Raw genomic sequence first — 24,975 nt, forward strand, 5'->3', positions numbered from 1 at the left:
ACCTAGAAGTACTGGCCAAAAAGAATCCAAAGCAGCTGCTTAGGAACCTGGACATCTACTTGACCAAAGGAACCAAAGGGCTGTCTCCAATGGGCTTGTCAGGAGTACAGATCTCTGAATCACATGGCACCCACCCCAAAAACCTCAACTTCACAGGAGTATGTGACCTACAGCTAGACACAACAGAGGGCATGCAGGCTGTCTGACTCCAGAAGCCCCAAGATCTGGATGCCAAAGCTTGAAGATCCTGGAGAAGCCCATGCAGGCCATCACTAGGAATAGCTTGGATAGGCCTGGTCAGCCCTTTTCTCTATTGGTGAGGTATAGCTTTTAGAGAATCCTGGCCTGGAGACAGGCCTGCCCAATACCTTTAACCTCCAGGCTGTGGGTGTGTGACCCACATGGTCAGAACCATGGGATGCACAGGCATCCAAACTTAGAAATGCCTCCACTTTGGGCAGACCATTTTCCAAGGTTTATATGCCCAGTCTGAGTAGCAAAGTCCTTGCTTAGTACTACAGGGCTCCTGCTTCAAAATTGGGCAGAGATGGATGGGCAGTTGTGAGCTTTAGCTTTGCAGAATACTTGTGTGAGGGATGGGTAGAGCTGAGGTAAGAGACATGACCTCATGAAAAAGAATAGACTGACAGAAGACTCATTCCCTGGACATAAGTGCTTTCCAGTTTTAACGTGTCTCATTGACTAGGAACAAAAACGTTTGAGCCTAAAGAGAAGTAGGCTAGAAGAAGAAAAGGAAAAAGGTAGTTCTAGCAGCAACCCCAGGGAACAGCACAGTTGGAAGGAGCCTGACCTGTGGGAGGCTTGCCTTGGGGTACCTTCTGCCCCTCTGTTAGGGCCGTGTGGCTCCTTCAGGCTGGTTGCCCTGCGACCCTGTGCACTACCCTGTGACTGCCGTCTTCGAGGTTCCATTGTGTTCGGAGATGGGCATAGAGATGGCCAGGCAGGGGAAGGACCAGCATTCACACTAGCAGTTTTCAAATAAAAAAAGATTGTCAAGGTTTTAGGATTTCACAGAATTTTTATTTTCCTTCCATTAATTTTCTAAGTATAGTTAGTGGCAGCAGCAGCACAGAAGAGGGAGCTTGGTACAGAGGGAGCTATTGTGTACATCGCTAGTAGGTTACTTGGTACATTGCCCTTTGTAGCTATGGTCTGTAGGGGTCTTGGGTGAGGGAAGAGTTTGCCTTTTGCCCTGGTGAAACATAAGTCACATGGAACCCAGTTAGCCGTCCACAACCCTGAAGGCCACAGAAGCACCCTCGCTTAAAGCAGGGGAGCCAGGAAGTATGCAGGGAGAAAATAGAAACCCAGGCTGTCCTGCAGAAAGGGTTAAGAATGACTCCTTCATGTTGTCCTCTGCCTGACTTTTCCTCCAGTTACCAGTGAGATAGCCCGCTCAGCTCAGAGAGCTTGGCTCCTTCCTGACAACTCGTGCTCGGGCATGGAGAGCTATGGGTCCACAACCAGGAGAGGATTGGCTGATTCAGCCCTACCCTAGCTTGGCCTGAGGTTTTTCCTTGTCCCCTCCATCTCCTTGAATGCCCCAGCCTCTACGCCTCTGGAACATAAGACTCCCACCAACCTTTGATAAGGAAAGTCCATGCAGCCAAGCTCTGGCACGTAAAAACTGTCCTGATGCCCTCTTTGCCTCCCAAACAGGAACTTTAGTCCACCCTCAAATTTGCTTCAGGTTGATGTGAATTAATTTTAAGGACTAATTTCTTGTTTTTCTCCTCTAATTCCCACTGGAATTAGACTGGGGCCTTACCAGACCAGCTAGAACAACAGAGGGTTTACTCAGAAGTAAGGATTGGAGAACTTGGAGAAAAATATTATATACGTAATTTTAAGGGCTGTATGTGGTGTTTACTTTGCCTCTAAAAAGCCATGTGCTGCTCTCTGAGACCATGATCTGTTTCCATGGGACCCCACTCACAGAAATGTTCTGGACCAAAGTTCCCCTCCCAATCCACCCACCCCTGCCTTGTAGAGGTTAGAATGGAAGCCCCTGGATGGCAGGCACGACTCTTTCATATTTGTATCCTTAGTGCTTGGCACATTGGGAGCACCTAATAAATGCCTTTTCGTTCATTCACTTTGGTGACAAGTCAGGAGCAACAGTGAGGAGTACCTGAGGTCACCTCATATTTACACCCAGGTCAAACAGTAACAGTTACAGAAAGAGCCGACTAACCAGTGTGAATCTTCCAGATGCCGGACTCGAGATCTATGACTAAGCCTCCAGCTAAATATATCAGCTCAGAGATGGCAGTTTGGCCTGGAGTAACTTAAGTGAAAAGGTGGTCCTACTGAATATAGCATTTTTCTGTTTCATGCAACCCCTGGGCTCTGTCGCTGCCTATTTCAGGGGTGCCATCCTCACCCCCACTTCTCTATACACAGTCATGCTGTATAAAACAGACCTTTTTAAACACATTTGAGACACAGAATCCTAAAGCTAAGGGGGAGCTTGGAGACCACCTCATCAGTCCCCTTCATTCTGGAGATGCAGGAAATGGAGAGAAGCTGGAACTTGCCCACAATTTCTAGGCTAGTTAGAGGCCAGGCCAAAGCTGTGTCTTTGTGATCACTCCTTCATCCAGCTTTCTCTTCCCAGGATTCTTAGAGGGTGTGACTCTCAGGTAAGGAGACTTGGTTCTGTAGGACACACTTGAAAACCAAATCCTTGGTTTATGATGAAATTAAATGTATGACCAATGGGACGCTTCCTAAATTACTAAGAATTACTAAGAAAGATCATCTCGCTTGGGAATGTAAAACCAAACTAAGTCCCACTCTGAAAATGGTAGCAAAACCTGACAGACTGCCACGTGCTGTTTGGTTTACTACCAGCTCTTCCAATTGCAGAACTTTGCTGTCACACAGCCATTAATGGTGCCTCTTGTACTCTCTGGGTGTCTCAGGGCAGAGAAGGGACAGAGACCCCTCCCCAGTCTGCTCTAGGTTGTGCCTGGTCCTGAGGCTTGTGGCCAGAGACGGGCCTGAGCCAGAAGCCAGATTCCCAGGGTTGGCCATATTTGGTGCCTCCTTTGCCTAGTTCTCGAGCCCATGTTCCACCCCAGCATACCTAGTGGAGAAAGAAATACAGCAAGGATCAGTGTCAAGATTGGTCAGGCACCAAGGAATGGGGGGAGAATGGGTCCAGTTCATTTCTTTTAATTAACTCCAAGATGACCAAGCACAAGTGGCTGCAGATAGAAGCAAGAAGGCACAGGTAGCCAAGGGGCACAGGGTAACCATTGGCCAGCCATGGTAGGGCAGAATATAAACCACAGTATAATCCGTGGTTGAAGGGCTAGGGAAACAAGGGAGAAGCAGGGAAACAGGAATGCTCATTTCCAGTTCTTGAAAAATTGCTTGAAGATGGGGCTCTCACGACCCTGGGGTAGAATCTCTACCTGCAAAAACAGTGAAAATACATGGTGTATTTACAGCAGTACTTCTACTATCAGACTGAAGGCCCTTAAAACCAAGCATCCCTACCCCCCCCCCAGCCACATTCCCTGACAGGACTGGCCCTCCAGAAGCAATCCTAAAACTTAGGTACCCATTCAGAAGCTATGTTAATAAACTGTCCTGAGTCTGACTTCTCTCCTCCGTGATGGAAGTTTGCTGAGCCAAGGGACATCATGAATAAGATTGGTGGAGAGTATAATTTAGAGAACATGCTTCTAAAAACATTGCTTGGAATGAAAACAGCTAGTTGGAAATTTGCAAATGAAGCTTTTCGTTGGTTAAAGTAGACCTCTGCTCTTGCTGACTACTATTGTCTACTATTAAAGGAGGCCTTGTTTTGTTCCTCACACTGAGAATGACTTGGTTAGGATTTTGTGTACTTAATAAAATTGTACTTGTGCAAAAATATTCTGTAGTTTAGATTTTTCACCAATTGAGCCTGGCGTTCCCACTCAGTCTGTGTTAGGGGAACTTGACCATACCTAACAATTCCAGGCCTGAAAGGGAGATGTTCCAGGAGGTAGGTGTGAGCCTTAAGAGTTGGAGCCATGACTGGAAGGGATGGGGAGGGGGCCTCACCTGGGTATTGGGGGCGTACCGCATCCGGGAAATGAAGTCTTCTGCCACTTTTAGGGCTGCTTGCCTTTCTTTCTCATTAGCTTTTCTCCCTGGGTTGGGGAAAAGATTAAAGAAAGGCTCAGCCCTCATTCCAGTACTTTCAGGAGATCTGGTCAGATATGCTGCCAAGGAATGACTGCAACTGTTAGGATGACCATTCTTCCCAGGGGTTCTAGCCGTAAGCACATTAAGTGGCTTCCAGGATCTTCTGTCTATAATAGGAATGAGTCAACTAGCATTTATTAAGCGCCTACTATGTATCAGGCACTTGGCTAGGTACTAGCAGATAGAGAAACCAATCCATTGAAGACAATACAAAAGACCAAGAAGGTGAGTGCTAAGGCTGGAAATTGGCGGAAGCCTCTGAGGGCACTGCAGCTGACATCTCCCAAGGAAGCCACTTTCCAAGAAGTGAAGAGGAAGAGAGACAAGCCCACCCGTAGGGGGAGGGGCATTAAAGGTCCCTGGTTCAATATCAGATTTCAGCACTATTTGATGTTGAGGATTAGAGTTGGGAGAGCTCAGTTCAGGCGCGAAAGAATTCATTTAGACCTCTTTTAGCTAATGGGAGCTTTTTATTTTATGTAAAAAAGCATCACCGGCCTCCTTGGCAAGAAAGCTAAGCGAGACCCTGATATTTGGGGGAGTTATGCTTATATAGAGGTTTCAGAATGATGATGTCACCTTAGAGGTTTTTATGGAGGTTAAAGCTTAAAGACAGGACAGGTTGACATAGGATGAGGGAGACAAAGGGAATTCTTTATGGTCTAAGGATTTAAGGCCAGGGCAGGAGGGCACAGGTTAAAGATTAAAGGACCGGGGGAGTACAGGATAAGAGGGGACAAGAGCAATTCTTTTGGTACAGGCTCAAGATTAGGGGGAAAGGACTTTGGGGCACCTTCAGGTTAGAGAATAAGCTAGGGGCTTCACAAAGCACTGGAAAAGCAGCTCCTAACCCTCAGGGCACCGTTTGTATCCACATCATTTGTCTTCTTGGATCACTTTTCTGGCTGGCCACATCCTGGTCTCATCTCCCATCTCACATCCTTCCTCCATTTGCTCTTTTCTGCCTCATCAATTGTTTCCACAAAAAAAAACTGATCAGTAACACAGGATAGGGCCTGAGCCCCCCAGAATAGCCCTAACCTGGACGATGAACATGTGCAGACATTAAGCAAGATATAATGCTAGTATGAAAATCACCAAGTAAAGGAAGCGCTGGAAGTGTGCCAGTCACAGGACAAAATCAAGCTAGATCCAAAGACGCCAAAAAAGACTAGGAAGAAATAAAGAAGGGTGACCGAAATGCAAACATGCAGTCTAGCAAAACTCCCAAAATCCTTAGAAATAACCAACAGACATCACAGCTGAAAGCTGAATCATATACAAGGTGGAACCCCTGAAAAGAGAGACCCCATAAATCCCTCTTCAATTCCCATTCAACTTCTACCTACGTACCCTTCCAGACATAGATCTTGCCGCAAAGGCCATTGTCCAACACAAAGCAATCATCGTCAATCAACAGCTCGACTGCAAATGGGCTAGAATCCGCCATCTTTGACAGGTGCATCTGGCCAGTGGCATCCGAAACCTAGCAGTTGGACAAAGGCCAAGGGTAAGAGGAGGCCCCCATAATCCTTACTCCTCTATATGCCACCACTTTCTCTAATTCTCAACCCGAAGATCATTCACTCTCTGGCCTACTCTTGGTCTATAATAATAATAATGAGCCACAATAGAGTAATTTAAGAATTGCAAAATGCATTATATACCTGTTCTAATTTTTTTATTTTTCTCCATTTCCCCCCCTCCACCTTGTTCCTCAACTCTGAAGCAGAGTATCCGAGGCATTGATCTCGGGGTACCACCTAGGCCAGGAGTTCTTAATCCTTTCTGAATCATAAGAAGGCTTTAGAGGCCCTTTCTCAAAACATTTTTAAATGCATAAAATAAAATGCATTGGATTCTGAAGGAAGCCAAAAGTTAGTGAAAATAAATGTCATTTTTTTCCCATCAAAATTCATGGATCACCTGAAATCTCTCCAAGATCATTTAAAGGTCTATGGATCACACATTAAGAACCTCTGATCCAAGAGGTAGGTGTGAGATGAGGACACCTAATGGTGGAAATGGAAGCAATAATCTCCAACGTCTCCCAACTTCATTCCCAAAGCACTGAACAGTCTACAGCCAGTATAGAAAACAATTTATTCCTAATGTTATGGGCTGGGGATAGTGCTTCTCCAAGAAACCCAAGGTGGAAGTAGGGTGAGCTATCAACCCTCTTCCCTTCAGAAGGGCCTAAAACTAGCCCACTTCTTTTTTTTTAAATCTTTCCTCTCCAAGGACTAGAATAAACCACTCAGTTCCGACTTCTTCCAGCTAAGACCACACATCCTATTTTCTTTTTCCCTCTAAATCCAAGTTTAATAGAGAGACTATTTTTTTTTACCCCTGACCACAGCTTATTGTATTACAGTGAGTCTGTGTATGTGTGTGTCTGCACTTCTGTGCCTCTGGCCCTTTATATGTGAAAAATCTAATGAACAAGCATCATTCTTAGTCCCTCTGACCACCACCATCTTTCCCTTGTCCCCCATCAGTCTTCTTGTCCCTCTACCTACTGCCTAATTCTATGCACAATTTCCCAGACTGGCAATCCCAATACCCCCCACTCCCAAACCCTTGGGCCTCACCTTATATAGGGCAGCAGCGTGGGCATTAGTCTGATCAGCCCTGAGGTCTTCTTCTGGATTGCCCTCCTTCAGGGTTGGCTTTGACCCCAAGACCTGCGAAGACCAAGACCATCTCTACAGGACTTCACGTACTCCTAGTACTCCTCCCCAACCTATCATACTCTAGATCCCACTGGTTCCCCCAACCCATATCATGCTTTTCCTTTCCATGGTCCAATCCTCCTGAGTGTTCCCCTTTGTTTGTTCCTTCCCCAACCTAACCTCCGTCCCCACCCGTCCCCACCCTGCCCTTCTCTTCCAGCTTTCCCACCAAACCTGGATCATCTCTGATGGCTCCTCCCCATCGGTGACGATCTCCATTTGGGCTTTTCCCTGCCGTTCACTGTCCCTGATGGCCAGAGCCAGGTCCTGGGCTTTGTTTCGTTCCAGAATGTTGGATTTACTGCCACACCAGACAAAGATGGTCTGAGAGAAGGAGGGTGAGGTAGAGTTAGGAGTGAATGTGTCTCCCACCCCCAGCCCTCACCTCCTCCTTCCACCCTCCTGATAATAGATATGACCTGTGATCTGAAGGGATGTGCTACCTCTAACCACCACCACCACCACCTTCTGCCAGCAAGGCAAGCCGGCCAAGGGGATAAGACCTCTGCCGGGTCAAACACCATACCAGATTGGTGACAGGGTCTAGAAACCACACCACAGAAAGACCCACCCAAGGAGCTGGGCATGTTTGGCCAGAAAATTGGTCTTAGTGCAATCGATTATGATGTGATAACTGCCTTCAAAATCAATAGAATAAGTGACCTGTTGACCCAGAGGACAGAACCAGTAAGGGATAGCTTTCAGCCCAACATAAGGGAATAACACTCATAACAATGGCAGCTGCCCCCCAAAGGAACAGGCTGCCCCACCCCAGGTACTGAGCTCCCTCTCACCACCCTGGTCACCCTTCTCTGGTCACTCTAGGTCATTAATATCTCTTAAAAAGTGGTGCTCAGAACCATTCCCTAGCACCCAGATAAGGTCTGACAAGCACAGGCATTGAGAGGGTCATAGGAACCGCTCTGGCTCTAGGGGTTATGTCCCCTAGGAGGAGGGCAAACCCCTCACCTCCTGTGCCTCAGTTTACCTCACCTATAAAAAGTGAGATGATAAGGGGCATTTCAATATATTTTACAAACGTTGTTATTCAGCCTCAACAACAATCCTGTGGGATACAAAGTGGTTTGGGTTCTCTCTTGCTTCCTTCCTTCCTTTCTTTTTCTTTCTTCCTTCCTTCCTTTCTTCTTTCCTTTTTCTTTCTTCTTTCCTCCCTTTCTTTCTATTTTTTTCCTTCTTTTTCTCTTTCTTTTCTTCCTTCCTTTCTCTTCCTTCTTTCTTTCTTTCTTTTTCTTTTTTTCTTTCTTTCTTTCTTAATTTCCTTCTTTCTTTGTGCCTGAACACATCATTCCATTGGTTTAGAAAATATCAACTGAGGAAACTTCTCCACCCTCTACCAATTTATACGAGCAACCGCTTTGCTTGTAGAGAGCTGCCTGGGGCTGAAGGCCCGGGATCTCACAGTCAGTACAATGCCACTTATCAGAGGTAAAACTTGGACCCAGGTCCTCTTGACTCTGAGGTCAGTTCACTAACCACTAAACCACACTGCCTCTCCCTCTGATATTACTATTCCCATTTTACAGATACAGAAACTAAGACTCAAAGACAGTCAGCAGCTTGCTCGTGGTCACTTGGCTTTGACTCTGACAAAAATGAGGGTCCTGACTCCAAAAATGGCCCTTTACTATGAGAGAGGCAGACTGGCTGCCCCGAGCCAGGCCTCCCTCTGATATCTCCTGGCTGGGTGACCCTGGGCCAGTCACCTCCCCTCTCATGTGGATTGTATGTGGACAAAACAGGTGCAGCCGTGCGTCAGTGGGGAGTCTTCTCATTGAGAATTCCCCAACCTACTGAAATCACCAATCTATTTCCATCCCAAACTGCGACAAAAACGTCAGCTACAACTGTGATCCCCTGTGACCTACACACTCCATTCACTTCTATTAACATGCCAGAGACTCAATTTATTTCTTCAATGGGGGAGGGGCTCACACTGAGGTCTTTTGGGTGGAGGTGGCTTCATGGCGCCTATGGAAGACCTAAGTTCAAATCCAGCATCGGACACTTACTTAGCCATATGACCATGGGTGTCATTTAACATCCCCTAGCCTCAGTTTCCCTCTCTGTAGGATAAGAGTAACCATAGTACCTACCTCCCGGGGTTGTTGTGAGGACCAAATAAGATAACAGATGTAAAGCGCTTTGCCAGCCTTATAGCACTATCCAAATGCTGGCTATCGCTGTTAGATCCCAGGCTTCCTTCACCCTTCACCCTGTACCTATGTGCCTGATATCTTTTAACCTACAGGTAATCTATGGGCCATTTTTGGGAAAGAAATATGCTACTGATGGGGGTTCAGTGGCTCCCCAAAACATGTACCAAGTAATACAAATTAATTTCAAGAGGGAAAGTGAATCAACAGCTAGGGGAGCAGAGGTGGTCTTCAGGAAAAGTCTTGTGAAGAAGACAGCCCCGGATCTGTGCACTGGAGGAAATTAGATATTCTAGTTGGATAATGAGGCTGTTAGCATGAACCCTGGGGAGCTCTGGGCTGGCTGCGAACTGGCCAAGTGCCTACCTTTTCCTACAGAGGGTAATTTTCCAGTGCAAAATAATAATGATGATGGCGGTGGTGGTGATGATAGTAAAACTGAAATATTATTGATTATGTATTCAGATTATTAATAACGATAACTACCCCCATTTATATAGCACTTTTAAAGTTAGCATGCCCTGAGGCTTTGCCCTTGAAATACAACCATCTCTAATCGATAATGATTTAGAGTATTTTTTTAATATGGCTAAAACAATTGAAGAGGAAAGTGACAGATGTTGGAGGGGATGTAGAAAAATTGGGACACTGATTCTCTGTTGGTGGAACTGTGAACTAATCCAACCATTTTGGAGGGCAATCTGGAATTATGCCCAAAGAGTTATTAAACTACTTATACCCTTTGACCCGGCGATACTACTATTTGGTCTATTGCCAAAGATAATTAGGGGAAAAGGAAACGAACCTATATGTTTTAAATTGTTTGTAGCAGTTCCCTTTGTGGTGATAAAGAACTGGAAATTGCAGGGATGCCCATCCATTGGAGAATGGCTGAACAAGTTGTGGTATGTGGTTGTGATGGAATACTACTGTGCTCTAAGAAATGATGAGCTCAATGATCTTAGAAAAACACGGTAAGACTTGCACAAAACAACGAAGAGCAAAATGAGCAGAACCAAGAGAACGTTGTGTACAGGAACGGCAATATTGTTTTAAGAACAACTGTGAGTGACTAAGTCATTCTGATTATTAGAAATATCCAAATTAACTACAAAGAACATATGAAGGAAGATACTATCTGCATCCAGAGAAGGAACTGATAAATAGAAGTATGTATAGAACAGTGTTACGTGTGTGTTTGTGTGTGTGTGTGTGTGTGTGTGTGTGTGTAAAACATACATATTTGTGTCTGATGGTAACTATCTCTAAGGTGGGGGGAAGAGAGGAAAAAAAGGGAAAAAAGAAAGTTACATGATAACTTTATCATATATTTAGAAGGAATAGCAAGTTGTACATAATAGATTTGCAGTTTCATGCACAAGCATCTTTTTTCTATTCTGCTATATTATGGAAATGCTTGTTTCAGTTCTTAAGTTCAAAATACAATAAATTTTTAAAAAAGAAAAGAAATGACAGAATTTTTTCCTGTATAGAGTAACTAAAAGAAATAAAGAAAGAGAGAGAGAAATACAACAATCTCTCAGGTGGAGAAGAGGGAAAGGGGGTACAGAAAATGGCCTAGGCCTTTGCGGTTTTAAAATAAGGAGCTCTTCCTGCCACGGATATCCATTGAAGAAAATTTGTCGGCAATCCCCACTACAGAGGGCTAGCCTTCAAAAGCCCCTCAGTTGGTTGGTTATGCCTGTGGTGGGATCTGTATCTGTCACTCAAGATCACAGGAACCTTTTCTGAGTTGACTCGGGACTAGCCAAAACAACATTTTAGCTCAGTTACTAATGGCTGTTAGTAGAAGGAAATAAGATTATCTTTGGTGACTTACAAGGTCCCTGCCAACTTCCCATTCTCTGGTTTGTTTCCTTGGAGTAGAATGCATTTTGAAAAGAAAATGTTGCTGTCCAAATTGCTTAAATAGCCTGCTATTTTTTTTCTTTGCAAGGCAATTGGGGTTAAGAGAATTGCCCAGGGTCACACAGCTAGTAAATGTTAAGTGTCTCAGGCCAGATTTGAACTCAGGTCGTCCTGACTCTAGGGCCAGTGCCCTAATCATAGCACCATCTAGCTGCCCCTTAAAAAAAGTTAGCCTGCTTCTTAATCAGGGAGAGGTGAGTGTGGATGTTGGGGGTAGGGGCGGTAATGTTAAGGCCATTTACTCCCTGTGGCAAGCAAATTCATAAGGAATAAACTATACTTCTGATACGAAGTCACAAGAGTGAAAGATTCTATTTTATGAAAAACGACAGACTTTTTATTTTTTAAGTGAATATTTCCAGTTGAGGTTTCTGTGTTCCAGTGAATTCAAGGAAGCATCCCAAATATGATGGATATAATAGGTACTAAGTGAATCATTAGACCTGGCAGATACATATGCTAATTGGATTAGATGTCCATGCTTCATTTGGGTTTCCTTGTACCTGTGAGGTCACATACAGGCTATCTACCAGGCTGTTTTATGTGCTAATTCTGACTCCTCTCACAACTAACTCCAAATCCTATATTACTTTTATCACAATTATATTCTTCCCAAAATTTTAACTTTCACCCATATCTATCCAATTCCCTAAATTCCTAATTAGCTCCTGAAATTTGCACTCATTTCTCAAAAGAAAAAAATTCACCTGGTGTTGGGGGCGGGAACGGGAGATGTTGGGGGTGGGAACGGGAGATGTTGGGGGCGGGAACACTTAGAGCTAGCTTGCTGTAATTGCCATATTAGGATATAAAGTAGGACTCAGCCTGTGTTTGGACGATAGAGCTCGCATAGGGAGGGGTAAAGCTATAAGAGCACTCGCTTCGGGGAAGTGCGGCGTTCCGGGATGTAGTCGCGACGGAATAAAGAGCTCCCTGATTACCTCAGGTGTTCTGTCTGGTTCTTCCTCCACGAGGGTCGTGGAGGCCGGTGGCGCCCCGAAGACTCATCATGCTGCGACTTGGTGAGTGAGAGGACGGGCTAGCAGTGGTGGGGACAGTAGTGCGAGTGCTGTAGATAGAGCACTCCGCAACCTGGTAAATAGCTCCATGGTTTGCTGGAAAACTAGGTTCCTATACGTTATTAACAAGACCTCATAACCTGCTTTAGAGATGTCTAACCCCACTAAAAATGTACTTTCAGTTTAACAATCCCGATGGCTGGGACCCCTGTACGGGATGTTAATAAGAGCCTAATGCCTTTAAAGATTGTTGGTAGGTCTCGTCCAACACCCCATTTGGGGTTTTCATGGTAAAGATACCAGAGTGGTTTGCCATTTCCTTCTCCAGCTCATTTTTAAAATGAGGAAACTGAGTCTAGTGACATGCCCAGGGTCACACAGCTAATAAGTGACTGAGACAGATTTGAACTTAGATCTTCCTGACACCAAGTCCAGCACGCTAACCACTTGGCCACCTAGCCACCTCCCTTTAAAGAAACCCTCCCTAGGCTGATGCTCAAACTAACACTGCTCTTCCCCTTAATAAGACTTTATTGTTTTCTTGAGGTAAGACAAGTCTCCAGTAACTTTCCTCAATGTTTGCTCTCTTTGTCACTGGCCTTCAGACAACACATCTATTCATTGGTTTGACTGATCACCTTTAGGCTGATGACTCCAAAACACAGAATGATAAGAACTGACATTTGCAGAGTGCTTTATGTACATTATCTCATTTTATCCCCACCAAAAAAAAAAAAAAAGCCTGTGAAGTATTATCCCCATTATGCAAAAGGAGAAGTTAAGGCCCAGAAAGCTAAAGTGATTGGCACTTTCCTATGACTCACCCCAGCCCCAGTTGGTTTCTCTGACTGGTTGCTATATATTTCCCTTTAGCTGCCCTCACAATTACCTCAAAGTCAATATATTAAACATCCAATTCAGGATTACAGATACATACACACACACACACACACACGCACACACACACACACAAAATCTACCTTATTGCAACTTATTTCCCCTTTGGAGTGCCCTTTGCTGCTCCTTTTAAGCTGATTCCTCTTGTTAAAAATGCTAGGAGGGATAAGGACCCATACCGTGGTCTGCCCTAGGCTATTCATCCTTCTAGCAAGGATGTTGGATGCCCTAGTCATGCCCACTGGAACTCTTGCCACAGGAGGCTTTTGCCTGAGGTGGCGAGGTCTGACTCACAAAAGAGTGGAAATAGCCTCAGGCTGGGCTCCCTGAAAGAGTGTCCACTATCCAGCCTGGAGAGTCCAGCAGCGGCAGTGCAGCAGACAAACAGAGGGCAGCAGCAGCAGATGGCAGCTGAGTTCAAGCCTGATTTTCTGACTGGCTCTATTCATAGCAAGAAGGAGCTCATCCAGGCCTGCTTGACTTTTGGTTTAGAGTCAATATACTTCGCTCCCATCATGCCCCTGGTAGCTGACACCAGGGCCATGGAAATTATCCTAGAGTCTCCTCTAGCAACAGAAGAGGGGTGGATGGCTCTGCCTAGGTCTGTCCTTCATTAAACAAATCCTAAGTTAATTGAGGGTGAGCACTGGGCCTCCTGTGGAGCCCTCATCCAACCTCCATCATAAACACATGCAGCCTTGCCAACTCACACGGCCCAAGTCCAGAATGAAGCAGTCTCCAGTGTTGAAGCTCTCCCAGCTAAGGGCCCGCTCTGTGGCTCGAATGTTCTTTTTCCCTTTGACCTGGTAGAGTCTCTGGATGGGGCCTGAGGGAGTTCCAGACGAGGCTCGGTGAAATGCTGACTCCACACCCCCTTCCTAGAGCACAGAACAACAGATCATGGAGCCTGAGCCTCACCTAAGGCTCCTCCTTGGGGAGAGATAGACACTCATCTACTCACTTCCCTGGGGTTCCGGGAGGACAAGGAATGGGTACAAGCACCCAGAGAGAAAGTACCCCAGGACCCTAGTGACCCAGGGCAAAGGGGAACCATCTCCCCACAGAGAGCCTGGAGGGTGAAATGAGGATGAAATAAAGCCCCCCAAAGCCCATTCAGGCTGGTGTTTAGGAGGGATGGGGGGTCCGGTCTTCCAAGCCTGAATGGTCAGGTTTAAAGAGATGGACACACAGGCAGTCAGTGTGAATGGGATTCCCAGAGATGGCCCCGGGGCCACAGGTCTGCCATTCACCCGTGAACTACCCACAGATCAAAGCCTCGGAGAGTCCCAGCAGGCAGACTGGGTTCTGACCTTGTACTGGAGGCCTCGAGGGAAGTAACTCATGAAGCGGTCCGACTCATTGCCCTGGACCTCCCGGTGCTGCACTGCTTTCTCTCCCAGCGAAGAGTTGAGGTGCACAGATAACACTGCACAGGCTCCTTGCTCATCTCTGGAGGACTGCTGACCTGGGAGAGGAGGGGAAAGAAGAGCAGAAGAGAGGAGAGGAGAGGAGTGGGGGAGGAGAGGAAGAAAGGAGAGGAGAGAGGAAGAAAGGAGAGAAGAGTAAGGGAAGGTGAGCAGAAGAGTAAGAAAGGAGAGGAGAAGAGGAGAGGAAGAAAGGAAAGGAGAGGAGGGAGGGATAAAGGAGAGAGGAAGAAAGGAGAGGAGAGACGAAGAAAGGAGAGGAGAGGAGGGGAAGGCGAGCAGAAGAGTAAGAAAGGAGAGGAGAAGAGGGGAGGGAGAGGAGAAGAGGAGAGGAAGAAAGGAAAGGAGAGGAGGGGAGGGAAAATGGAGAGAGGAAGAAAGGAGAGGAGAGATGAAGAAAGGAGATGAGGGGAGGGAGACGAGAGGAGAGAGGAGGAGAAGAGAGGAAAGGGGGGAGAAGAGAGGGGAGGGAAGGCGGAGGGGAGGAAGAAAGGAGAGGAGGAGAGGGGAGGGGAGGAGAGGATCAAGAACCAAGGATGAAGTCTTAGAGATCCCCCGTTGGCATTCATTGGTGCTTCTCTCACCACCCTCAAAGGCTGCCCTTCCCTGGCTTCTCTTCTTCCCTCCAGATGTTCCCCCCAGTCCCATAGTCAGCCTGTGCTGACTCCATCTCTACTGACCGATCCAGAGGTGCAGGTGGGACTGCTCATCTGGGCCATTGTGCAGGACAAGGTAGGAGTCTCCAGAGAAGAAGATTCCGAGGCTCTCGGGGGGCACAGGCACAGGCTTCAGCTTTTCCACCCTCCACACATGAAGGCCTGGTTCCTGCACTGTCGACTCAAATGGGGAGGCGCTGCCAAGAGGGAATGGGGGGCAAGAGACTCAGTGGAGAGGCAGAGGAACATGGGAGGTGAAGGAAAGGGTGGGCAGAGATTGAGGTAAGACGAGGAAGGCATCAGGAAGGGAAGAATAAGGTAGCTGCTACCCAGACACAAGCAAGGCTTTGACCCATATTCCAACATCTGCTCTGACCCTCCAGAGGATTGAGGAGGTAGGAGTGGGGAGAGAGGAAAGGGCTGGGGTCAAAGGCCGGATGGCGGGGGCGGGGGGGGGGGGGGGGAGAGTGAATCACAGATCCAAAATTTCAAGCTGGAAGGGATGATAAATGGCATCAAGTCCAACTCCCTCATTTTACAGATAAGGAAACTAAGGAACAGAGAAATTAAAGGACTTTGCCCAGGATCCCACAGCTCATGAGTGTCTTCAACAAGATCTCTCCTAAACCCTCTTTCTGAATGAGCCAACTGAGTCTGCTCTAGGGATCAGAATTCTTAATTAAGATTTGGTTAGTGTTTAAACTTAAGTTAGTATTAAGGGTAGTTAAGACCCTGGAGCAGGAAATTGGAGCAGGCTGGGGTAGGCACAGTACCTCTTCGGGATTGACCCATACATGACTGCTTGGGTATCTAGAAAGATAAGAGAAAAGAGGTCGTTAGAATTATCCCCCAAGGCGGATTCCTTGGATGGTTCCTTTTGCTCTTCTCTCTAATCTCCCAGTTTTTCTCTCTTTTCTACTTCTCCATCTACGCCTTCTGCTTCTCTTACCACCTCTACGCAAGAGCTCTCAAATTCCCCCTGTCCAGTTCTGCCTCAGATGACAAGCAGAAAACTTTGGTCTTTTTCCTGATGGCAATAGAAAACCATAGGAATTCTATAAACAGTGTAAATTGATGAAATTTCAGAGCACCGGCCTCACTCCTGGCTAGCCTACTGTGCCTGCCTTCCAGGGCCTTCATGAGCATGGGAGCCTGCATTCTCAGAGCCAGAGCCTGGAATCTTAGTAGTCTGAAAATCAAACACTGATCCTGTATTTTATATTGGATTCCATTGTATGATTGGTTCTATCCTGTATCAAGCCTTTCTTTGTCTCTGAGTGAAGACACTCATGTGTTCAAAAGTCCAGTCTTCTCTCATAGTTAGATGCCAAAAGCAGTCTCTCTATTGATCACTTTTAATTAAAGAAAAACTCAGAGCTAAGTTTAGAGGTTCAGTGCGCTCATAAAATGCTTTAATTCTAAGGGAATTGTTATCTCAGCACCACCTACAAATCACTTTGTGCCAAGAAAATTTGTGATCCCTCAAAACTTTAGCTCCTGAGAAAACTCCATGACATCTGTGTGGTGTTGTTTTTGAGGGCCTACAAGTTGTCCAGGTCCCATCTTAGCCCATGCTTGCCCAATTAAAAGTGATTTCCTCTCATTCCCAGGAGTCAGTGAGCCCCTGGTCCACTATCAATAGCCTCGGTTTGCAGATGAGTTCCTTAAAGCAATGAAGGAGTCCTCTAAGACAGAGAAGGGTAGTCTTGGCCCCACTTGTGTGTGAACCCCTTTTCCTGATGTAACTAAACTCATGTTGTCCTCGCCCCCATGGGGCTGCCAATCCTGTAACCAATTGTATTCTTTCCTCACCTGCCCTGTTCTGTACTTTGTTCAAATCTTATAAAAAGGAGCTGCTTCTCCTCTTTGGGGTCTTTTGGCTAATTGAGGCAGTCATTAGACCTCCTTTATTACCAGATTTGTGCCCTGCTAATTAGCAGTTATTTTGCTTGGAGAATGTGTGCCTCAGTCTCCCTTTGTTGAATTTTACTCGTGACAGTAGGAGCCTTCTAATCCTGACTCTGCTGCTAACTAGTGGTCATCAGGAAAGCAAAAGGCTGGTTAAGAATGGGGTTTTGTGTGATCTCTTTGGGATACAGTCCTAGAAGTGGTGTTGCTGGGTCAAAGGGTATGCACATGTATATAGCACACGAATGGGAAAGGGACCTGTATGTACAAAAATATTTACAGTAGCTCTTTTTGTGGTAGCAAAGAATTGGAAATCAAGGGGATGCCCATCAATTGGAGAATGGCTAAATAGGTTGCGGTATATGAATGTAACGGAATACTACTGTGCTATAAGAAATGGGGATGATACGGACTTCATAACAACCTGGAAAGACCTACATGATACGATGCTGAGTGAGCGGAGCAGAACCAGGAGAACACTGTACACAACCACAGATAGATTGATTCTGTGATGACTAACTTTGATAGACTTGACTCTTCTCAGCAGTACAAGGTTCCAAGACAACTCCAAAAGACTCATGATGGAAAAAGCTATGCATATCCAGAGAAAGAATTATGGAGTCTGAATGCAGATTGAGGCATTTTTTCCCCTTCTTTTTTGGTTTTGTTTCTTTTTTCTCGTGATTCATTCCATTGGTCATAATTCTTCTTTACAACTTGACTATTGTGTAAATAAGTTTAATGCAAAGATGTATGTAGAAAATATATCAGATTCCATGCCATCTTGGGGGGGAGGGGAGGAGGGGCAGAAAATCTGGAACTCAAAAACATGTGGAACTGAGTGTTGTAAACTAAAAATAAAAAAAAAATCTTAATTTAAAAAAAGGAATGTGGTTTTGACTAGGATTTGGATTTGGATTTTTGGACCACAGCTTAAAATACAGGAATGTCAGTTTCCTGATCAGGGCTGGTAAGAATAATGTCAGTTTCACTCTTCAAAAGGTGGAAGAATCAACGAGGGGAAATACCTTTCTGGATCTGAGTCTCACCAACAGGAACTAGGAAATGATGGAGATTGGGAAGTGTAACCACTCTATCTTTGGATCTGCGATAGAGGAGAACACTGGACTGTGATGTGCATCCTAGATCTGGGGAGAGCAGATTTCAAAGTATTCAGAGAAAGGACAGGTGGACTCCCATACACTAAAATTCTACAGTGGAAATCATTCCAGAAAGGATGGGAAACTCACAAGTGAATTTCTTTAGACAAAAAGAGAAGCAACTCCAATAGAGAGGAAAAGGAGGGATTTTCCCCATGGGGATACCCAAGCAACGCATCGACCAGTTAGATTTTAGAAAGATATATACAATAATAAGAGACCAAAAACTGAGGTTAAATACAGCAATCAACAGAGTTGAAAGATACATCCTCCTTTTCTGTTAACAATCTATAAACTACCAAAGTGGGAAGCGATATCCCATTGGCAAATACAGTGATGGGCAGGTTTCCTTAACTATTTTCAGGCAATGTGCTTTATATATTGGGGGTGAGGGGTTGGTTTAGGAAGTGGGTTGTTTCAAAACAAAATCAATCAATAAAATAGAAATTATACAAAGCATCAACAGGTAACAGAGTTGTGAATACAAAAACTTAGCTTGATCCTATCTCAGAGGTCTCTAAGGGAGCTGAGGCTGCTAAGTTCACCTAAAGAAAATTAAATGGACTCAAACTTTGTTGGGGAAAGGAGGAAACTCCAAAAGGGAAACAGAATAATGATAAAGGATCACTGCAATATAGCAATAAAGCTTATTTTGCTTTGGTCAGCTCTGCCAAGGAGAATTGTCTTTGACATCATGAAGATAGAACAGAAGTAAGTGAGGGCAGATTGATCCCCAAGAGAGCATCAAGGTGGCCCATGGAATCAGGAAGACCTGAGTTCAGATGTGGTCTCAAGATCCATATCTACAAAAATATTTATAGCAACTTAAAAACTTGGAAACTGAAAAAAAATACCTAGCAATTGAGGAACGGATGAGCAAGTTATGGTAGATGAATGTATTGGAATACTATTGTGCTATAAGATACAATGAAAGGGATAGTTTCAGAAAAACCTGGGAAGACTTGTATGAACTGATACAAAATGAAGTGAGCCAAATCACAAGAACAAATTATACAATAACAACAATACTGTAAAGACAAATGACTTTGAAAGACTTGGGAACTCTGATCAATATAGTACACTTCCAGAGGACTCATAATGAAATACGCCACTCACTTCTAGAAAGAGAGAGATGATGACTCAGAGTACATATTGAAGCTTTCTCTCTCTCTCTCTCTCTCTCTCTCTCTCTCTCTCTTTCTCTTTTTGGACAAGGCTAATGTGGGAATTAGTTTTGAATGACTATACGTATTTGTAATGGGTTTTCTTTTGCTTGCCTTCTAAATGAATGGGGAGAGGGGAGAACTTGGAACTGAAAATAAAATAAAATTGAATTTTTAAAAATGTAGCCTCAAACATTTGCTATCTATGTGATCCTGGGCAAGTTACATAAACTCTGTAAACCTTACCTTCCACATCAGTAAAATGGAAATAACTTACCCTACCTGCAAGGGTTGTTGTGAGGACAAAATGAGAGAATATTTGTAAAGTGATTTGAAAACCTTAAAGTGCTCTCTAACTGCTAACTATTTTTATTTTGTCATAGTAAGAGGCTACCTCGCTGCCTTTGATGAATTCAAGGCACCTGGAGAATTGACAGATGTGGCTACCGAGCCACTTGTTGGGGTTATTTGAAAGACCATGGAGAGAACACAATTTCAAAACACTCTTCACACAAATACAGATCTAAATAATTGGAGTAATATTAATCACTCGTGGGTAGGCCAAAGCAATGCAATACCAAAGACAATGCTACCTAAATTAATTTACTTATTCAGAGCTGTTCTAATCATCAAACTACCAAAGAATTACTTTATAAAGCTAGAAAAAAATTGACAAAATTCATCTGGAAGAACAAAAGGTCAAGAATCTCAAGGAAATTATTTTTTTTTCTTATAAGTGGGAAGGAAGGGGGCCTAGCAGTACCAGATCTCAAACTATATTGCAAAGCCATAATCATCAAAATAATTGAAACTGGGTAAGAACTAGAGGTTGCTCGGTAGACCAGATTAGATATATCATATACAAAGTTTATGAGCATAGTAGTCCATCTGATAAACCCAAAGCTCCCAGCTGCTGGGGCAAGAATTCATTTTGCAACCAAAATTGTTGGGAAAGCTAGCGAGCAGTCTGGCAAAAACTAGATATAGAGCAACATCGCACACTGTATACCAAGATATTGTTGTTGTTTGGCCTTCATTCTTGAAGGGGACTTTGACATTGGGGAGGTGATGTTATGACTTGCACTGAATTGGATTTAAGTGAGGCAGGGCTGTGCAAAGTCATCAGCCTCACTAACTCCTCCAAAGCCATCTGGGTTCAGTGGCAAGATATAGATCAGGACAACTGGAGATAGCCCTGGATGCAGTGGGATAAACTCTAAATCGGCATATGATTTAAACATAGAAGGTGATATCACAAACAAATTAAAAGAACAAGGAACTGTCAAATTGATAGATAGGGGAAGAACTCATGACCAAACAAGAAACAGGATCACAGAAGGAAAAATGGACACTTTTGACTACATAAAATTTTGAGGTTTTGCACAAACAAAAACAATGCAGCTAAAATTAGAAAATAAGTAAATGATAAAAATAATCTTGGCAGCATTTCCCTGATAAAAATCTCATTTCTAACATATAGAGAACTGATTCTAATTTATAAGGATAAAAGCTGCTCCACAATTGATAAATGGTCAAAGGATATGAGTTTTCAGTTAGCAATAACCATACAAAATGCTCTCTAAATCACTAATAATTATAGAAATGACAATTAAAATGATCCTGAGGTTCCACCTCACACCCATCAGATTAGCAAAGTTGGCTAAAGAGGAAAATGAAGAAAGATAGTGAGGCTATAAGAAAATAGGGAGGATAATGCATTGCTGGTGGAGCTATGAACTGGTCCAGCCATTCTGGAAAGTGATGTGGAACTATGCCCAAATAGCTATTAAACTGTGCATATCTAGTGATACCACCACTAGGTCTATGCCCTAAAGAGATCAAAGAAAAAGGAAAGAGACCCATATGTACAAAAATGTTTATAGCAGCTTTTTTTGTTGTGTGGAAGACTTGGAAACTGAAAGAATGTCCATCAATTGGGGCATGGCTGGACAAGTGAATGTGATAGAATACTATTGTGCTGTAAGAAATGGAAGGGATGGTTTCAGAGAAACCTGGGAATATCTGCAGGAACTGATACAAAATGAAGTGAGAACTTTATACCCTAACTACAATACAGTAAAGACAAACAACTCTGAGAGACTTAGGAACTCTGAGAAACACAATGACTAACCACAATTCCAGAAGATTCATGATAAAACATGTTGTCTACCTCCAGGTAGGTATTTGATGGATTCAGAATGAGACATTTTTGTTTTAACATAGCCAATTTGGTGTTTTGCTTGACTATATATGTTTGTTTTATTTTCAGGGGAAAGGAGGAGAGAAAAAGTCAATTTTTGTTTGGAAAAATAATTAAGAAAGACAACGGGGAATGGGAGAATTGCCACAAGAATGAATCAAAAATTGATAAGAAAATGGAATTTGCAAGCTATAGGACAGTGAGCTTCTTCTCTTCAATGTCTCACAAAATTATAGGGTGATTAAGGGGCCAGTTAAGTGAACATCCTAAGGAGAATGGGGGTGGGGAGACACAGAATTAGGGAGGTTCTATCTAAGATAAGTCGTGCTAGACTAACCTCATTTCCTTTTTTGACAGGGTTAAATAGACTAGGGGAATGTTGTGGGTTTTAGCAGCTGCAGAAATTTTAGCAAAGCATTGACAAAGTCTCCCACGCTATTCTTGTGGAGGAGAGGGGATGGTGGAGCTGATGCCTGTACAGGTGGGTGGCCCAGGTCCCGGTTGGAGGATTAGGAATTCTTGCTCTAGATGAGAGCATCGCCTTCCTCTGTCTCCTTCTCTCTTCAGGCAGCAAAACTAGGAGCCTTTGCTAGGGGGCTGTAGGTTTTAAACTGTCAAGAAAGTCGGCTCATAGGTGATTACCTTATGGAATAATTTATAACCGGCTGTCCTCACCATCCAGTATTCTCATACTTGGGAGTTCTACATTCACTCTCATTTAGGGAGATGGATGGGTTTCGTTTAAGGGGCTTCTGCCTGCCTCTCCACCCTCCCCACGCTGCCTCCCTCCTCCTCAATCAGCCCCCCAAAACAGGTTAGCTGAGTTCTGATTCCCGACTCCCCCTGCCCCACCCACTCTCAGCACCTAGGAGAATGTGCCTCCCTTTGCTTCTGTTTCTGCTTGATTTTTTCACCTTCCTCTAGTCCTACCTCCCGCTCCTCCCCCAATTTCCCCCAAGTCTCATTCCACCCAAGCTTCTGACTCCTCCCCCTGCTGCCCCTCCAGATTTCTCTCGGGATGGCTGGGGCCCTGGGATTACCCCTTGCTGCACATGGGGGGAAGGGAAGGGGCCCAGAGGAAACCTTGGGTTAGTGGTTTCAGCTTATATTTCCGGCAGTTTCGATGGAGCAAAGCAATCAAAGTAGCCTGGAGCCCTGGGGGGAGCTGCAGGCATAGGATTTAGGACGACAGACTTAGGGTCAAGAAGACCTGAGTTCATCTCCCACCTCGGACACTTACTAGTTGTGTAACCCTGGGCAAGTCCCTTAATTTCCCTGTTCCTCAGCTTCCTCATCTGTGCAAGGGGGGAGGTGGCTTCTTAAAGTCATATATTTAGGGCCGGAAGGGACCTCAAGTCATCTACTTGGACCTGCTAATTTTACAGAGGAACCTGTAAACCTAGAAAAGAAAAGTGCACCCCAAGTCCACCCCCACCCCACCCTAGGGAATGTCAAGTCCTCCAGGTGAGAAATGATTTCATTTTGTCTTCCTAGGCCCAGAGACTTGCACAGTACTGGGCAGTGACTCTCAGATGGTCTAAGGTCAAGCAGAAGAGCCAGAATTTGAACCTAGAACCTCTGGCTCTAAGTCCAGGGCTCTTTCCTCTACACCAGGGGCTGGAGGAGGCTAAAGGAGAGGGTCCTTTAGACCTAGGCTGAGAACGGGGTGCTGTCTGAGGAGCTGGAGCCAGGAGCGCCTCAGCTCTGATCTCATCTCTGTCACTTTGTGACTGTGGTAAAGTCCTAAACCCCATTCTCCTCGCCTGGAAAGCAGAAATAATACAGACTGCAGAATGTATGTCACTGACTGGCCTCCAATGAGAGGAGTAGGGAATGCTCCTGTCTAGTAGACCACAATAACTAGCACTTCCACAGCCAACACGTGAAGGTTTGCAAAGCGCTTTACAAGCAGGATCTCATTTGACTGTATCAACAATCCTGGGAGAGAGGTGCTATTATTATCTCAATGTTACAGATAAGTAAAGTGGGGCTGAGAAGGGCTGAGTGACTTGCCCTGGACTGCACAGCTATTCAGCATCTCAGGTCTTGTAGTTGAGTTGTTTCAGTCGTGTCTGACTCTCTATGACCCCATTTGGGGTTTTCTTGGCAGAGATTCTGGAGTGCTTTGCTGTTTCCTCCTTCGGCTCATTTTACAGATGAGGAAACTGAGGCAAACAGGGTTAAGTGACTTGCCCAGGGTCTCACAGCTAGTGTCTGAGGCCGGATTTGAACTCACAAAGATGTGTCTTCATGACCTAGCACTCTACGCCTTACACCAGATAGTTACCATTATTATCAGTTATTATTTGGATGATGATCCAAACCCAGGATGAGAGCCAAACCCATTTTCAGGCCCTGCATTTTGCCCAGAGGCATCGGGAAGGGGGGCTCTGAAGGAAAAGAAGTGGGTAGCCAGTGGAGTCCAGCCCTGGCTGCCCAGGCCGCACTCTCACCCAGGACTGGTCAACCCAGCCCAGGAAGCCTGAGTGCTGAGCCTGGGGCCAGAGAGGCCAGACACATGAAACCACTTGCTAGAGGCCTCTAGGGCCAGCTACCTCCCACTCCCCAGATTCTCTAAAGTTGCCTGACAGGCTCCCTGAGCCTCTAGAGGTTAGTGACACACTCTGGGTGGGGCCGCCTCTTCCTGCCCATTTTCCTCTCTCCTTCCCTCCCCTCCCCCATTCCCAGGCCAGATCCTCATTTCTCCCCTACTTGAAGGCAGAGAAAGGGGCAGCCAGGTTAGGGGGCTCATCCACACCGGACCCTGGACCCCGGGCCAGCCCCAGCAATGCTCAGGGCGCCCCCCCCCTTCACTTTTCCTTTAACACCCTTTTCCTGAGCAAGACTCACATTAAGAGTTTAGGGATCTTTGTAAGCTAATGAGGAAACAATTGTGACACAGCCAGATGCACCTCCCTCCCTCCCTTATTGGCAAAGGCAGCCCTAATTCTCAGACTCAGTCAGTGTTTTGGTTGGTTTTGTTAAACTGTTCCTCTCTCCCTCAGCAAAGAATGTCTGTCTCTGTCTCTGTCTCTCTTTGTCTCTGTCTCTGTTTCTCTGACTGTCTCTTTGTCTCTGTCTCTGTCTGTCTCTCTCTCTTCCTCTGTCTCTTTCTGTCTCTCTCTCAGCAGAGCTTAGGGGATAATGTCCTGCCTCTGCCCCATCCTGGCTGTGGGACCTTGGCTCAGTCCCTTAATTTCTCAGTCCCCTAGTTAACTCTCTAAGACTAACTTGCCTCCTCCCCGCCAAAAATGTGCTGACCAGTTTTCTAACCTGGGAGTTCCTGTTATCGGTAAAATCACCAATGATGGCCCTATCCCTCTCTCCTTTTTCTTATCCTTTAGAAGCTCAGTGAGGGGAGTGGAAGGGAGATATTCAGAAATGCTAATATAAAAACCAAAGACAAAAATAAAAGTAAGAAAACAAAAATAGAAAAACCCTCTCCCAACAATGTGTTTTCCAGAGTTTAGAGCACTTAATGACAATTTCACG

At 45.1% G+C, this 24,975-nt stretch overlaps 2 protein-coding genes across 4 annotated transcripts in view; one reads left to right on the top strand and one right to left on the bottom strand.

The window, feature by feature from the left end:
• The window catches only part of ELMOD3 (ELMO domain containing 3), a 32,396-nt gene extending 28,497 nt beyond the window's left edge, over window positions 1-3,899 (top strand). For 2 of the 3 annotated variants that reach the window (XM_036749266.1, XM_036749265.1), the window contains one exon: window positions 1-2,313. In XM_036749266.1, the coding sequence (XP_036605161.1) occupies window positions 1-206 (206 nt within the window). In that variant the 3' untranslated portion in view covers window positions 207-2,313. The other variant, XM_036749264.1, reaches the window with a different exon arrangement.
• The window catches only part of CAPG (capping actin protein, gelsolin like), a 25,182-nt gene continuing 3,389 nt past the window's right edge, over window positions 3,183-24,975 (bottom strand). Inside the window, exons 2-10 of the mRNA XM_036749267.1 lie at window positions 15,826-15,862; window positions 15,077-15,249; window positions 14,283-14,437; window positions 13,683-13,850; window positions 7,128-7,277; window positions 6,813-6,905; window positions 5,575-5,707; window positions 4,078-4,166; window positions 3,183-3,440 (exon numbers count right to left, since the gene is read on the bottom strand). Of these exons, the coding sequence (XP_036605162.1) occupies window positions 3,375-3,440; window positions 4,078-4,166; window positions 5,575-5,707; window positions 6,813-6,905; window positions 7,128-7,277; window positions 13,683-13,850; window positions 14,283-14,437; window positions 15,077-15,249; window positions 15,826-15,848 (1,050 nt within the window). The 5' untranslated portion in view covers window positions 15,849-15,862 and the 3' untranslated portion in view covers window positions 3,183-3,374. The remainder of the gene's footprint in view (window positions 3,441-4,077; window positions 4,167-5,574; window positions 5,708-6,812; window positions 6,906-7,127; window positions 7,278-13,682; window positions 13,851-14,282; window positions 14,438-15,076; window positions 15,250-15,825; window positions 15,863-24,975) is intronic.

This window comes from Trichosurus vulpecula, chromosome 3 (assembly GCF_011100635.1).
Source record: "Trichosurus vulpecula isolate mTriVul1 chromosome 3, mTriVul1.pri, whole genome shotgun sequence".
Classification (NCBI taxonomy): domain Eukaryota; kingdom Metazoa; phylum Chordata; class Mammalia; order Diprotodontia; family Phalangeridae; genus Trichosurus; species Trichosurus vulpecula.